Source organism: Acartia tonsa, chromosome 9, assembly GCF_053477335.1.
Source record: "Acartia tonsa isolate MP-2025a chromosome 9, ASM5347733v1, whole genome shotgun sequence".
Classification (NCBI taxonomy): domain Eukaryota; kingdom Metazoa; phylum Arthropoda; class Copepoda; order Calanoida; family Acartiidae; genus Acartia; species Acartia tonsa.
In genome coordinates, this window is record NC_137268.1 from 36,525,916 (window position 1) to 36,540,682 (window position 14,767).

Below are 14,767 nucleotides of genomic sequence, written 5' to 3' on the forward strand. Positions count from 1 at the left end.
GATAATTCAATCGGCTATTGGTTAATACTCAGGGAAATGGGAATGTAATTCTGACCTACAATTCTAAGTGAAAATTTCCCATTTTATATCCCCTTTTTAGTTACACCAAAAAAAAATTTTACTCCAACTTTACTCCAACAAAATATTTAATTTTTTTGCAATTTCAAATGATATTAATTGGCTGAATAGTAGCCCCTGGTTAATACTATCTTAACAAATAAACAAATAAAAACCGTTATTGGATAATATAATAATGTTGAAGACGAAGAAAGTCCCTCAAAAAATTAGCATGTTACGTCAAAAAAACTGGGGATTATCAATCTCTTTTTTAGGGGTTTTCTTTCCCACTCCTCCATTCACCATCACTCATTTTTAACGCGTCATTGAGGGACTTTCTTCGTCTCCAAAATATTCTTAATAATTTATGTCAGTTTGAACCCAGCAAAGCGTTTGATAGAAAGCTGCTTTTATTATTCCAGCTAATTTTATCTTAAAATTCTTATATTGTAATATTTTTGGTCTTTTTTGGTTCTTGAGTAACTAAACAAATTAGGTTCTCTATTTAAGGGAAGCCTCATTTAGGTTCTGATAGTTTAAATTTTTAGATTTAAGCTTAGGGTTGGTTTTAGACTATTCTATTGCCATTATTCCTTTAGATGCTAGTGGCAACGCCCCTAGGTTGTAAAAAATATGAATCATTGGGTGATATTGCACTGTAAAGAAATTGTACCTTATTGTAATAGGAATTAGTACACCAAAAACAGATCAATCGGATGATAATATCACATAAACAATCTGTGTTAAAAAAGTTAAAAATCAACATGTTTAAAATGGACGCACGGATATTCTGGTAATGGGTATAGTGTTGCTATAAGTTCAATATAAGTATTGTTGGCCTGATTCGCCGAATGTCCAGGCTAACAAAACTGGTATTAAAATTATCATATTTATTACATTGTTCGTAGAAAATTGTCTATATTACAACACGATACTTGATTTTCAAGTATGGCTCAGAACTGGATATAATCCATTGGATATTGAACGGTTTCGAAGCCATAATGGAAAATTTTTTTTACAGTGAATAGGGCGTCATATTTAATTTTGAAGTAAGGAATTTGTGAGTCAAATATGTTCAATACACATTCTCCAAGCCAAGGTATTATTTTCTTATAGTTGCAAATTTAAGGAAAATTCAAAGAAATTATGGATTTTATTTCCAGTTTTTTTAATGCCATTTGGACAATGTTTCAAAACAAATTTATAAGGACCCTCAGAAATCAGAAATTGAACATAGATATTATTAATGCATATTAAGATGAAGACGAAGAAAGTCCCTCACTGACGTCATAAAAATTAGGGACGAGGAGAGAAGGAGTGGGAAAGAAAACCCCTAAAAAATAGATGGATAATCTCTCGTTTTTATGACGTAACATGCTTAATTTTGAGGGACTTTCTTCGTCTTCATTAAAATGAATTTTATTAAAATCCTGATTTATTAAACAACTTCTGTTTTTAATTTTCACTGAAGAGTTAAAAAAGGGACAACTTATCCACGTCTTATTGGGTTATAGTCAAGTTTTATACTATTACAATCACCTCGTAAGGGCGGGATTCTCCATCGTTTTAAGTGATCATGTAGAGAATCCAGAACATCATCTACGTGTAATGGGATGCGATACTCTAACACCCAAGGATATTAGGTTCAGTAACATTCATCAGACTACCAACCCTTTGATTGCACGACCTTTGTCTGAGAAGTCCTAACTGTACATGGTAGTGAGTTGCGCCTGTTTATGGGTTAAGGCATTCCCCATACTCTTACTATTTATGTCGTGCACCTGACATAGCAGCAGTAGGAACCACTTTTAACGTCTTTAATTATGACGCAGTGTCGGCCCAAGACTCAAACCTATCACCTCCCTGGCAATGAGCGGATGCGCTATGTGTTGAGCCACGATCACGGGTAGTCAGTTTTTTAAAGTTCAAAAGTTATTTTTCAAAAACAATTGCATATAAATAGATCTTGGCCCTTTCATTCGTTTAGTGTCATCTACCCTTCTCATCTGGCAAAGAATCGGGTTGGTTGTCTGTTTGGATTGTCTATGGCAAATATGTTCAGTAAGATTTATAAGTTGGAAAGAATATAATTTATAAAAAAATTAAAAACTTACAATCTTAATATTCAGGAAAAAGGTTTATAAACTATTTTTGATTCCTTTTAGTATAAAATCTTTGGCAAATGTTCTGAAATGAAAATTTTTAAACTTGCTTCAATCAAATTGCTTTGGATCAAGCAAATTCGATGGAAATATCCTTTGGAATTGAAACCTTTCTAATATATATCAAAGTCTAAAAGGACAAATAAAAGGCTTTAGTTTTACTTTTTTAGAGAAAGATCAGGTATTATCCTCTTAGAAATTTTTTTTTCAATATTGAAAATTTGAGTACATTAACACTTGTATAGTATCAGAACTGAATAATCAGAATATAAACATATAACAGTAGAAACAAAATTGTAAGTAAATTTGTTGATGCTTAAATTTAGAATGTTGTTTAATGACATACTTACATGTTTAGTATTTGATTATAGAGATGCTTCGCTAATAACAATGTACTTTGTTGTTCAAGCAATCAATACGCTAAAAATCAGATAATTAGATCACAAAAAAGTAAAAAAAAATAAAAATGTTTAAAATGGACGTACGGACATTATGGTAATTATTATAGTACTACAGGAATCACCATGCAAAGTTTGAAATCGATAGGACAATTCTAACATGCCTAATTTAACGAAAAAAAGCTATCCGTTCCGGACGGACGGACCGACCCTAATTATAGAAAAGCTTCGCTTTTAAAAATTACTTGGCCCAACTAGGAAGGGATTTGATAATTGACTCAAAGTTTTATAACCACGTAATTCGTTGGGTCAAAACTTTGGGTACTTCAAGACTAGCATTTCTAAGATTTTAAACAATAGTTTTAATTTATAGAAAGTGTGAATTATTTGGTTATGAAAGTCAATTCATCGTCCATTGTCTTATCACTTAAGATCCCTGTTGCCAAACCAAATTTAATTATCCAAAATTATTTTTTGTCAAATTAATTTTTGGATATGAAATTAATTATCTATTGTAACTCATCCAACTTTTAAACATATGAGTACAGTACTCTCAAAAATTCTTAAAATTGTATGTTGTATGTCAGCCAATATCTAGTAAATGGCTGGACCAACAAATTTACAATTTTTAGGCAAGTTTTTTATTGATCTACGATAGATTTTAGGCTATTTGAAAAGGGGCGAAGCGAATAAAAATTAAAAAAAATAAATAATAAATAACATTTTTTTTTGGTAGTAAAGGGTTAAAGTTAATATAGGATTTTCTGTACAGTTGTATGTATTATAGTTATTCTGGTTCAAACTGTTAGTGGGTTAAGATATCATTAATTACCCACCCTAATTCTCCAATTGAACCTATTATGCTAATAAAATTATTTTAATTTGATGAAAATTTTTGATTGTCAAGTATAGATAGTTTTTTTTCATTTGGATATTGTTGATTTTTTCTGGTTATTTATTCTTTTATTGGGAAATAAATTATAAATTAAGAAATATCTACAGATGTGTACTATTAAAAACGAAATAATTCTTTATGCAAGTAAAATTAAAAAAAAAACTAATACCCAATTTAACCTTACATAGCCTGACCTAACAAACATAAAACAAACAAGTAGGTTTTCTGTGCTCAAAAAGGCACTTTAAGGGAATACTCCAAACTTGGATTGGTTTATGTGGTCTAATTGAATTAAGAATGATTTGATCTTGGTGGCAGGAACTGTGGTTACCAGATGCAGAGATATTAAATCTAAAAGAATTTAAGGTAACTATTTTGGAATATTAAAATTTTTCAGACAACCTCACATATAAAAAAGTGGTTCAGGGGTCTAAATGGACAAGAACCTGGAGATAAATTGATTTACATTCCAAAGGGGTTAAGGGTAAGTAGTAGAGATAAAGATAGATAGTTTGATAGATAGAGAAAAAGATCGATAGATAGATAGAGAGAGAGAAAGAGAGAGAGAGATAAAGATAGATAGATAGATTGATATATATATATATATAGATATAGATAGACAGTTAGACAGATAGATAGACAAACAGGCAGGCAGATATACAGACAGACAGATAGATAGATGGAGAAAAAGATCAATAGATAGATAGAGAGAGGTAGATAGATAGATAAACAGACAGACAGATAGATAGATAGAGAAAAAGATCAATAGATAGATAGAAAGAGGTAGATAGATAGATAAACAGACAGACAGATAGATAGATAGAGAAAAAGATCAATAGATAGATAGAGAGAGGTAGATAGATTAGATAGATAAAGAGAGAGAGAGAGAAATGTATAAAAGATATAAAGTAAAATTTTAAGAATATAAGATGTAAAGATGGGAAAGAAAATTATTAAAGGAGAATAGGAAATGGTCTATTTAGATGAATTGGAGCTACTTACATTTTTACCATGAAGAGATAGTGCTCCTAAAGAATAAATATATTTCTTAGTATGTAATATATAGATTGAGTTAAGGTACTCTAAAAGTGACTTTTTGTCAGCAAATTTAGTTATCTCTCTCTCTCTCTCTCTCTCTCTCTCTCTCTCTCTCTCTCTCTCTCTCTCTCTCTCTCTCTCTCTTCTCTCTCTTTCTCTTTCTCTCTTCTTTACTTCTCCCCTTTTATTCTATTCTTTGCATGACTATCATGATAAAACTGCAAGCAAAACAGTTTTAAAAAAGATGCTTTATCCTATGATATAAGTAGTAAGGTTTTTTTGGTCGCTTAAAATTTCCATAACTACGTTATTGACTGAGTTCTCCACTTAAGGGAAGCTTCACATAGAGTCCAGAATGGTGTTTTTATGCTATTTTATTTTTAGATAAGGTCTTGTGATGGTTTTAGACTATTTTTATACCCTTCTAACAATTCTTCTTGACAATTAACTTACAACAAAAGCAAACAATATTGATTATTGTGTGTTTCTTAACATTCCCCTTACCACTCCTAATTACGCCATTCTCCATGCAGTGCAGTGGTTTAATTTTGCAAAGTTTTTTTTGGCAATCTAAAGTCTCTCTCTCTCCCCCTCCCCTCATTTCCTTTTACCAACCTCTTTTGAAGAAGGGTGTTCCTTAAAGCCTACCTGAAATGAATTTTGAAACGAAATTTAAATTAAAATTTAGATTAGGGGGGGGGGGGGTTGTATTTTCCCCCCTATACCTACACTTGTGTGGCTACCCAGTTCCAAATAAAACCTAACCTAACCTGATCCAAAATAATGAACAAACAATCGAAAAGCTAGCCCTTTCTTTATTTTTGGTTCTCCATCAGGCACTTTGAAGGAAACCACAAATAAAGCTTATCTACAAGTTTCATGCAAATGAATTAATAATATTAATAATAATAAACAAAATTACCCTTCTGTAAATCAAAATTATTCCTTGAAAATTTTGACACTTTTTATTTGAAATAACCAATCAAGATTTTATATTAGTATCTAGGTTTTTAGGCCAACTAATGTTTTGGCATTTTTATGAAAATTTGGATACCAACTTTTTATATTTCATTATCCCATACCTACCAGCATTTTACTCAATTTGAAATATTTGTATGCTACTAAAATAACTATACTTGGATACAGTAATAATTATATAATTTCAAATAAGTTATTTAGCAAATAAAATAACAAAATAATTAAAAATTAAGTGAAATTTTTAAGCTCTCTAAGGAAATGGGAAACTAGGATTATTAAGTGACTAAAATAATCAAAATGCTTCACTAAACTATATTCAAAACAAACATACTGCAGGAGATGTCATAGCATCAAAAAAAAGTTTTAATTTATTTACAATAATTAAAAGATAATTTCTGCTAAAAAGTGCGAACACCACTGCTGTGGCAATATAGTCTGACAATTTATTGTGAGGTAACTTCCAGATTAAATACAAGCTAAAATTGTCATACATTGCAACCTAATTCAAAAACAGATTTTTGGAATAAACCTTAAAGATTGACATCAAAAGTATTAAAATTATCTAATTCATGCTTAAGTAAAGGCAAATATAACTAAATATAGAATAGTAAATGAGGCTTATTGGGTAACACATCCATAATAATAGTATATTAAATATTGACAATATTTAAACATAAATTGGATGATTTTTTTAAAATCAGTACATTTTTAAGATTTAAAACGATCCTTTTTACTTCAACTTTGGGTAAATTTGTAATTTAAAAAAACAATGATCTTTCATAGAAGCGAAGCTTGCTGAAGAAATGGATATTAAAAAATCGGATGGTTGTCTAAACATGTTATAAAAATGGCAATTCATACTTTCAGTAACACATTTTTAAAGCACTCAAGCAGGTTTAAAATAGCGGCTAATTAAAAGCCATTAAAATCTCGCTGTTTTGTAGGGAATATCTTAGGCTTGCTGAAGCCAACTTCAACAAACTTTTTCTCTTTCTCAGTTTCTATTGTTTAGAAAAAAATGTACAACCTTTTAAGTAGCGAAGCTGCTCTATAATTCACTTTGTCTGTCCTGTCGTTAGTCATTTTTTAAAGAGATTTTCTCTGCTGCTTTTTAGTTTTTCTGAGGTGGATTCTTAAAAATCTTTTTGGCTCACTGCAACACTAAAATTAGTGAGACTCGCTAAAAATGTTTGTTAAAAATACTCCGAAATCGCATTAAAAAATAAAATAAAATCAGAAAAGTGTTATTAAAATAAGATTTGTTTAATTTTTGAAGATTTTTTTTATGCGATTTTGGAGGATTTTCACAAAGAAATTTAGCGAGCCTCACTAATTTTAGTGAGGAGTGAGCTAAAAAGTTTTTTTTAAAGAATCCACCTCTGATTAAGATCCTTCTCACCAAAGATTATTCAGTATTTAACTTTTTGTGCTTCGGTCTGTCGTTCACGCTACAAAAGACAAATAATATGTGTTATTTTTAAAAAAGATTTCTTGGTTTTCTCCGTTTTGTCCGTTTTGTCCGTTTGTCTATATACATATGTTATTTTTGTGTTTTGCTTCCATGGAGTTGTCATCCTTTTTAAACAACATGTGTAGCTACTTCATTAGAAGGAGAGATACATTAATAGACATACTATATCTAGATTACGCTTCTGACCCGATTTTTTGTCAAATCTTAAAAGGAATATTATTAGCAGACGATAGTATTGTTTATGAAAAAAAAACATACGTTCGTAATGAAATGTGTACAATTTCAACCAATGAGATTTAATGTAAGTTCCGATGGGATTCTCCTATTGGCTCAATCAGACATTATCTTTCTTGTCTTACTACCATTATTAATACATTATATTAGAAAATGTATTGGAAAATGTCTTCAAAGATCTTTGGTATTATAATCAAACTAATTATTTAAATTTAATTCAGACGTTAACAGTATTATCTAAGCTGGAAGGACTATGGATCAATATGGAATCTGAAATTATGCATGCCGTTGCGGCCAGGTAATCTATAATACAAAGTAGAATGATGTCTGTCTGTCCGTTCGTCCGTCTGTCCCTTAAGATATCGGTAACCACTGAAACGATCGAATTATACTCTTCAGGGAATATACCTACTGGTCATGGTGGTGGTTTTGGGCTATTTTCTTGAGGGGTGGGACACCCCCAACCCAACCAAAAATAAAAAAATCCCCAAAAGTTTTTTTAGTCAGTTAATTTAAAATTAGTGGTTGCAGCACCATAGGTACTTAATTTCTTTTTAAATTACCTCTTGGGGCAAAGCCTCTAGAGGCATGGGACGAAGCCACTAGTCATGTATAAGTAGCCACCACTTGTTTTTGTTATGTTTTATATTATAGTGTCGGATAAGAAACATTAGATGCTTTTAAACAATTGTCCAAAAACCATGAATACCTTTTTTTGCTTTTATAATATTCGATTACAACATAATATGATTTAATAAAGTAACTTCTAAGTTAAAATTTGCTTGTGTGTAAATTTTTACTCTGTAAAATTATGATAATATAAAATATTTAAAGTATTATAGAAGGGGGTACTTTCACCCTTCTAAAAATAAATTGCCTCTGATGAAATAACACCACCTACCAAAACTGAATATAAAATAAGGGGTCGAATCCAAACCCCATTCTTCCAAGGGACTCTAGGGGCGTAATAACTTGTTATATTAAAGTTGTTTGACATGAAAAGTTAATCATTTCTTTAATTTAAATTCGAAGTCAATTTGCTGTTTTTGAAAAGTAATCTTTTAATTTCCTTAAGTAATTTTGAGATAACACCTTTAAAGAAACTTTAATAATTTCATTTTAAACTTTATATTTGGAATCTAGTTTAGAAAATTCTGGAAAATAAACCAAATGATAGAAAAATTAAAATTGTTGATACTTTCCCCCAAAAGTGCCTATCGAGCACTCAATCCACCACCTTATTTATTTTATAAATAAATCAATAAAAATAGGAGGGGGTTAGTTTTGTCTTCCAATGCCTAACCCTTGCGGTGGTCACTACACTTCAGGGGCTACCCAGCATCCAATATAACCTATTCTAACCAGACCTAAAGTAATACAAAAACAAACGAAAAACTACCGCCTTTATTTTCAACTAGCGGTTACGCCCCTAGAGGCCTCTAGTGGCATTTAAATGTTTTTTTTTAATTTTAAATATCTAATTTGAGAAATAATTTGTCTATGTTGCGATCAGTTGTTAAATTCATATCTCTACGCAGCGACACTGTGCGGCGGGAATATTTCAATTTTTTTTCGATTTTATTGTGATTTCTCTTGGGTTGGTGGTGGTACCCTCCCCCAAAATAGTTATAAACCTTCCCGGGACCTATGAGAAGCCACCCTGTTAAGGAGAACCCGATCGGTTCAGCGGTTAGCGAGATCCTTTGGTACAAACACACAAACACACCGACAGACAGACATCCTATTACTTTAGTATAAGGATTTATTTGAAAATTATTTATGCATATTATTTTAGGTATTATTAAGTGATTAGGTATTTACGTATTTCTATTATTTTAGGATTGAGTTTATCTGCCCAATGACGTTTGAAACCTTCCCGCTGGATGTCCAAGTCTGCTATTTTCAGGTAAATCAAAGAGTGGGTGATGAGTCATACATAGGCATTACCATGTAATGATGTAAATTACTTTATGCTCAACTAGCGGTTACGCCCCTAAAGGCCTTTTGTGGTACTTAAGGAAAGGGGGGGGGGAGGGGTTGTCGAACGTTGATTTTCAATTTTATTTTTCAAAAGAAAAAAAAGAAGAAAAAAATAATTTTTGGGGTCGCGTATTTTTTCAGGGATGATTTACCTTCGGAGAGTGGAGGTACCCTCTCCAAGATATAAAAAAATAACCTTTCTCTGGATTGTAAGTTCAGTGATATTTTAAGCTACAAATACACACACAGACAGACATCTTATTAACTTTATTAAAAGCTTTGATGTTGTATTAAATAAATTGAGAAAATATCTAATATTTAAAAGGATAAAATACAGAAAATATTCTGCCTTTAACTGTATGACATATTTAGTTACAGTTTTAGATTTGAAATAAAGTACTTCAATACCCATTCAATCAAGTAATTGAATGTTCATGGAGGGAGGGGACATTGGACTGTAAATTATACTGGTACTCAAAGTTTTATATTGAAGTATTGCAGGTTAAATGAATTTTGATTGGTTGAAAACAATAATTTTAAACTACAAAAGGGGTAATTTTGTTAGATTAGATATGTACATTAATTTATCATCTATTATTCTTTGCTAGAAGTTTTTTTATTCCGAAAGCGCGACTTTTCTTCAATTTTCCAAGATATATTTGAGGTTTTCAATTCTATACTTTATCTTCTTTGGCTCAAAGCTACTTTTTAGTCTGTATATTAATTATGTTTCTGTTGATTATTTATTTTTTGATGTGAACAAAGCAATCTGAGATCCTATACTATAGTGAAGTGAATTCAATAATTCAATATATAACTTTAATAACTCTGATAATACTTGAACAAAAGTGTCCAATCCAACCAGATATAAATTCTGGTTTCTATGCAATAGAGGTATAGAGTAGTTAGAGGGTTAATATATTCTTGTTTCTAAACAATAGAGGTATAGAGCAGTTAGATGGTTAATATATTCTTGTTTATTAACAATAGAGGTATAGAGTAGTTGAAGGGTTAATATATTCTTGTTTTTAAACAATAGAGATATAGAGTAGTTAGAGGTTTAATAAATTCTTGTTTCTAAACAATAGAGGTATAGAGTAGTTAGAGGGTTAATATATTCTTGTTTTTAAACAATAGAGGTTTAGAGTAGTTGAAGGGTTAATATATTCTTGTTTATTAACAATAAAGGTATAGAGTAGTTAGAGGGATAATATATTCTTGTTTCCAGGGATAAGGGATAGAAAACCTGGCCATAAATTAGGTCCCGGCCTAGTTTTGAATGGGATATTGCAACTTTTACCATTTCCTAAGTAAATAACGTTACTGGAGGCAACTCCAAATTAGCTATCGCTCTAAACCAATAAGAATCAGCTTGTTTTGTATCAACCAATAGACAACTGGAGGCAGACTATGTAAAAACCGCGGCAATTTTAGAAGCAGACAATTCTAGAAAAAATAATGATTTGTCTGCTACTAAAAAATAAATAGAAATAGTGTTGATCACATTAGCTTAATTATTAAATCTGCTTAGAGTTAAACATTAAAAAAGGACAATATAGAAAAAAATAGAGGAATTATTTTTTGGAAAATGGGTAGCTACAAATTTTCATTTGGTAGTTTAAAAATTAAATGTTGTATTTTAAATTTTTAAAAATTTATACGGAAATGATACAACACCTTAACCTTAATATTTATACTTAACTATATACAGTACAAATTACATTATTACACAATAGTATCCAAAGAACTTGATAGAATGTTACCCAATATTAATTTATTTATGTTGATTTTCAATTAGCAATGATATTTTCAAATAAAATTTTTACTCATTATTAAAATTCAAATAATAATAATTACCAAAGTTAAAGATAAAATAATTTTGGAAGAAAAAAAAAACATCATAACATGATTTTAACAAAAGCCATTAATATATTGGTTTATAAAAATGTATATTTTTACTTTAGACTAGCTACCTGGATTTTTTTCTATACTTTATCTACACACACACACACAGCTATTTCATTAGTGTTGATAACGAACTAATGCGCCATCCCATAACTGATTTTTTAGGCCTAGACTTGAAATAGGCCTGAAATAATATTTTTCTACATTTCCCATCCCTTATCCCTGCTTGTTTTTAAACAATAGAGATATAGAGTAGTTAGAGGGTTAATATATTATTGTTTCTAAACAATAGAGGTATTGAGTATTTAGACGGTTATTATATTCTTGTTTCTAAACAATAGAGATATAGAGTGGTTAGAGGGTTAATATATTCTTGTTTCTAAACAATAGAGATATAGAGTAGTTAGAGGGTTATTATATTCTTGTTTCTAAACAATAGAGGTATAGAGTAGTTAGAGGGTTAATATATTTATGTTTCTAAATAATAGAGATATAGAGTAGTTAGAGTTTCTAGGCAATAGAGGTATAGAGTAGTAAAGGGTTAATATATTCTTGTATAGAGTGTCTAGGCAATAGAGATATAGAGTAGTTAGAGGGTTAAAATATTTTTGTTCCTTAACAATTGAGATATAAAGTAGTTAGAGGGTTAAATTTATGGTTTCTAAACAATAGAGGTATAGAGTAGTAACCCTCTTTTTAAACATCTTTATAATCTGCACTTTTCTTGGAGTAAGTGCAATGCCAAAACATGGAAAACAAAAGTTTAATAAGAAAATGCCAGAATCTTGTTTGTTTTCAAACCATAAACCATTCAAATGTTAAAGAGAACTTTATATATATTGAAATGTATATTTTTTCTATTTGATAATTCATTTAAAGATAAAAGATAACATTATTAGTGGAATATACAAATTATGGGCTAATCATATAAATTTTTTGGAGTCAAATGTACTATTTTTATAGTTTAATTCAAGTTAAAGGTTACATCATCAGTGGAATTTGAAATTTTGTGCTTTTACAGCTCAAAACAAACAAAAACCATCATCTTTGCTAAATTAGTGTTAATATATATGTATATAAATCTGTAATTTACTTTTATCTTGCAAGTGTAATTGAAAGTGCTGGCGGTTTCCCGTGACACTTACAATTTTAGTTTTAAAAGCCCAAAATAATTACACATCCTTTCCACCCCCTTTACCCCATCCTCTACACTCCTGAACTGCCCAAAAAGTGAGTTTTTTTATAAGCAACCTTGACGACAAATTTCCCCCTTTTCAATATATCCATGAATACTATATCCATTCATAACACACAAAAAATTTACATTGAAATGCAACATAAATGATTAGTCGCATTCATTCGAAACCGGTTAGTATCCGGTGAATTAGAACCGGTTCTCATCCATACGAAAAAACTATGTCTAACATCGTATAATATAAAGTTTTCTACAAATATAAAAATTATAGCCCGTACCTTTGGCATCTTGGGGCTAAAAAACTGGTTTTAATCTTAATTGTAAATTTTATATCCGCGGAAAGCTGTTTATAATACGATGCAAGAAATAACTATTTTCTCATAATTATTCTGTAGGCACAACTGGAGTTTTTAGGAATAATTTAAATTAATTTTAACATTTGAGCATGGCATTCAATTAGATTAAATGCATACATAAATTGTAGATAATAAAAAATAAATTGTATGTTTAGCATACTTAATGATTTCAGTTGCAGTTGTTCAAATTCATAAAATCAAGGATGAAAACATCAATAAGTGGCAAAGCACAAAATAAAAATACTTCTATTTTTTGTTTCATGACCCACGGACTTGCAGATTAAGTAAATTGTATATTAAATGCGTTTTGAAAATGATACCTCTCCAAAAAACAGCAATCTATTTTCAATAGCAGGATAGAAAATTCAAATATGTGATAAATAAAAGATAAAGCAACTTGTTTCTTAATCTTCATTTATAAAAACAAAAATAGTTCAGAAAACGAAAATCTGATTTTTAAAATATTAACCCCAAAATTTTTGAAAATCTAACAAAAAATACCAAACACATGTGAAAATCAGTAAAAAAGATGAATGCATTAAAGATTGATTGACAGACAGACAGACACAGTAAATAATAAATTAGCTTCGCTAATAATAAATTTATGTAATTTATTCTCCTTGTAACCTATTTCACATTTTGCACAAGCATAAAAGGTAATTGAAACAAATAAACAAGATATCATGAATACAAAAGTGTAATTTTTATACAGTAAAATTAACTTTTGTCACGAGAGTCATTTAGAAATGTTAAATTTTAATGTTTTTGCATAAATTATACTGTTAGCATTTATTATAAGTTTTATAATTGCAATTTCATAATTATTATAAAAATATTTGTAAGGTATAGTTGTAAGTTTTCAAAAGGGATTGTTGAATACTTAATACCACCCTCCGCAAACTTTTTTGAATTAATTTTAAAACAATGATTTGGGGGTATAGATTTGTATCCAATTGTGGGGCTCTAAATATGCGGCGCCCATACCCGTTTTCACTTAACCCTGGGAGGCTACCAAAAACCTGATATAACCCTCCCAACTTTATTTTTTCCGCTTATTTTTTTTAATAAGGGGGTCGTGAGGTAGGGTTAAAGGACTTCAAAACTTCAAATTTGACTGGCTGTTATTTTAGATTATTTCTTTGTGAAAGGATTAGAGTAAAACACTAGAATTAGAAAGGGTTAAATAACTGTATCTCCCCATTGCAACCGTCTTGTGCAACCTTTCTATTGGGTCATTGAAAATCAACCAATGGTGTAGCTTATATTAACACAGCCAAGTAGCAGAAAATAATTTAGAAGCAGATTAAAGAGGTCTTTGAAAAAGGAAGGGAGGTAATTGTCTGTATATCTATAATACAAAGTAGAATGATGTCTGTCCGTCCGTCTGTCTGTCCGTCCCTTAAGATCTTGGTAACCACTGAACTGATCGGATTTTACTCTTCAGGGAATATTTATTGGTCCTGTGGTGGTTTTAGGCTATTTTCTTGGGGGGTGGGACACCCCCAACCCCCCAAAAACAAAAAAACCCCCCCCCCCTTTTTTTGCTGAAGATTTCCTTTCTCCTTTGATCACCTCTTGGGGCACAGCCCCTATAGGCTAGGGGCGAAGCCGCTAGTACATCTATACTATAGATCTGTTGTGAAAGGAATAATTATATTTATAATAATGATTAAAATGCTGTTTAATTTAGGTTGGATCATTCAATTATGACAGCAACAAAATGCTTTTTCATGATGAACTCATTGCAGATGAAACTAAAATCAGGTAATTTGATTTTTCCTATTTAAACGAAAATCCTTATAACTAAAGTAACAGGATGTCTGTTTGTTTGTCTGTGTGTTTGTGTGTCTGTGTGTTTGTACCGAAGGATCTCGCTAACCGCTGAACCGATCGGATTCTCCTTAACAGGTCCCGGGAAGGTTTATAACTATTTTGGGGGAGGGTACCACCTTCCCAAGAGAAATCACAATAAATCGAATTTTTTTCTTCTCAAATAGAGACTCCTACGTAACATTGCAAAGTATCGTATTATTTTTTAAAAAACACCAAATTTTTAAAGTGCCACTAGAGGCCTCTAGTGGCGTAGCCGCTAGTTATA

The 14,767-nt window shown here is 30.5% G+C and overlaps 1 protein-coding gene across 1 annotated transcript in view; it reads left to right on the forward strand.

Moving 5' to 3' along the window:
* LOC145328850 (glycine receptor subunit alpha-2-like) overlaps nt 1–14,767 on the forward strand; it is a 316,261-nt gene that overhangs the window by 206,240 nt on the left and 95,254 nt on the right. Inside the window, exons 7-10 of the mRNA XM_080172757.1 lie at nt 3,829–3,878; nt 7,455–7,531; nt 9,073–9,139; nt 14,360–14,433. Of these exons, the coding sequence (XP_080028883.1) occupies nt 3,829–3,878; nt 7,455–7,531; nt 9,073–9,139; nt 14,360–14,433 (268 nt within the window). The remainder of the gene's footprint in view (nt 1–3,828; nt 3,879–7,454; nt 7,532–9,072; nt 9,140–14,359; nt 14,434–14,767) is intronic.